At 51.3% G+C, this 2,246-nt stretch overlaps 1 protein-coding gene across 1 annotated transcript in view; it reads right to left on the minus strand.

Annotated features, from left to right (window-relative positions):
• Window positions 1-1,075, minus strand: part of RBM43 (RNA binding motif protein 43) — a 9,607-nt gene extending 8,532 nt beyond the window's left edge. Inside the window, exon 1 of the mRNA XM_040229017.1 lies at window positions 997-1,075. Coding sequence (XP_040084951.1) covers window positions 997-999 — 3 coding nt within the window. The 5' untranslated portion in view covers window positions 1,000-1,075. The remainder of the gene's footprint in view (window positions 1-996) is intronic.
• Between the last annotated feature and the right edge of the window lie 1,171 nt (window positions 1,076-2,246).

The following is a 2,246-nucleotide window of genomic DNA, read 5'->3' on the forward strand; positions in this document are numbered from 1 at the left end:
CTGCTGCTGCTGCTGCTGCTGCTGCTGCTGCTGCTGCTGCTGCTGCTAAGTCGCTTCAGTCGTGTCCGACTCTGTGCGACCCCAGAGACGGCAGCCCACTAGGATCCCCTGTCCCTTCGTTTACTTACATTCCTTTTCTTAAAACTGGTTTCATTCACGTTGCCTTTAACCGCCCCCGGTAAACAAAATCACACTTGAAACTCAGAACTGCTTTGGCGTTTCTCACCTGAAATGGAAGGCCCCTGCCACTGTTTTCAGGCGCTTGATGGAAAAAAGGAGCCTGCTTGCTTAGTCACTCTGTCTTGTCCCGCTCTGTGGGAACCCCCTGGACTGTAGACCTCCAGGCTCCTTTCTGTCTATGGGATTTCCCAGGCGAGAATACTGGAGTGGGTTGCCATGTCCTCCTCCAGGGGATTTTCCCCACCGGATGGAAAGAACACGGCAGTCTAAATCTTAAATTTGTTAACAGTTCTTGCGAGGCATCAAAGATGGTGACAACACAAAGCCCTTTGTGTCTAGAGAAAGATAAGGCCACAAGAGAAAAGAACTCCCGCTAGGACACCACGCTGCTTTCCCAACTTGTGTCCTTGGCTCCAACTCTTCGGGCTGGCCCTTTAACAAAGGAAACGGTGGCCTCCATTTCTGGGCAGTTCTCTGCGCTCCTGTTCCCCAAAGCGTGGGAGGACAACAGTTAGCCCTAAACCTGCCACTCCTCGACCAAACGGCTGTGTCCGGGACAGCCGGGCACTCGGTGCGGGAGGCGGCCGCGGCGATGCGCGCTTTCCGAGCTGGCCGCACAGCCGCGGTTAATTTCAGGGGCGCGCCCAACTGCCACCCCGGCAGGTGCGGAAAGGCTGGGCTGGGTTTGCCTCTGGGGTCCCTCCTCGAGCCTCCCCCGGTCACCCCTCACTCACGCCAGTCCTCCGGAACTTGGAGGACTGGATGACTACACGGGGACCACTCCGCCCTGCAAAACCGAAAACAAAAGCAACTTGCCATGGCGGAGGAGAGACTCGCCTTCGGCTGCCGGCGGGGGCCCAGAGCTGGGGGAGCCTGGGCGGGCGCACAGGTTTTGGTTTCGGTTTTCTGTTCCCGCTCCGCTCTCTTGGAGACCGCCCCTCCACCTCACCCCGCGGTTCTGCGGCCTGGAGGCCTCAGGAGGGGAGCAGGGACCTGGGACAGCGGCTGTCAGGACGCCCCCGATAGTTTTGCAACTTTTGAAACCAAGCTGGAGAGAGGCCAGAGGATTCCTCGGTGGGAGTGCGGGGATTCTCCCCGCGGCTGTGTCCTCTGCGCAGTAGAATCTGAATGATCCTTCTTTACGCCCTCGTTATCTCCCTAGCCCTGTTCCCACCACGCCGTGCTTGTTTCTCCTCTTGTCACCTACCCAGGGCCAGTAGCCAGGTGCGCAGGGCGCAGGATGGACGGCTCACTGTCCCTGCCAAAAAAGAGCTCACCACCCCGTCCACCCTGTGCTCAGATTCCTCAGCCAGACACCTACTGGGACACAGGGAATCTATATACATAGCTTCAGAGTCAAAGAGAGCATGAATAAGAAAAGCAGGTGGCTGACTAGTATGCAGAAATCCAATTCCATGACTAAGAAATACAAGCTGATATCAGAACAGAATCCCTTTCTCTGAGGATTAGATTGGCAAAAATTAAAAAGGCTTGGTAATAGCCATTGTTGGCCAGTGTGGGGAAGCATCAATGTTGCTGCAACTGTAGACAGGTATAAACATTTTAAGGATTTTGGCCCCTCTCAAAAATGTAAAGTGCAAAATTTTAAAAAAAAGTTAAAATGCATAAATCCTTAGAATTAGCAACTCCATTTTCAGAACTCAACTGAAGTTACAGTGCACAAGAATAACTAAGATATTGTACAGAAATTTTAACTGTGCATTGCTTGAAATACATTTTTTTTTTCAGACACTGGCATCCACCCAGTTTAACCAAGAATATAACTATTTATTATATGGCCAATGGCACATTTAATGAGCCAGGCTTAGGGCTATGAAGATTTTAAAACAGTGAGGTAAATCTATGTGCAGTTCCCCAATTATATTTTATATTCCGATCCCTACACTTAAAATCCCACTCTAATGTCCAATAAGCATGTAAAATTTAGTGAGAACTTCCTCCCATTCTTCTCTCTTGGTAACCTGCACTAGCACCCACCAAGGAGCTTAAATTCAAGACTCACTTGTCTTCCTTAATCCCTCTTTTCCCAGCTGGGTTAGTACGTT

The sequence above is a fragment of the Oryx dammah genome, unplaced genomic scaffold (genome assembly GCF_014754425.2).
Source record: "Oryx dammah isolate SB20612 unplaced genomic scaffold, SCBI_Odam_1.1 HiC_scaffold_27, whole genome shotgun sequence".
Taxonomy (NCBI): domain Eukaryota; kingdom Metazoa; phylum Chordata; class Mammalia; order Artiodactyla; family Bovidae; genus Oryx; species Oryx dammah.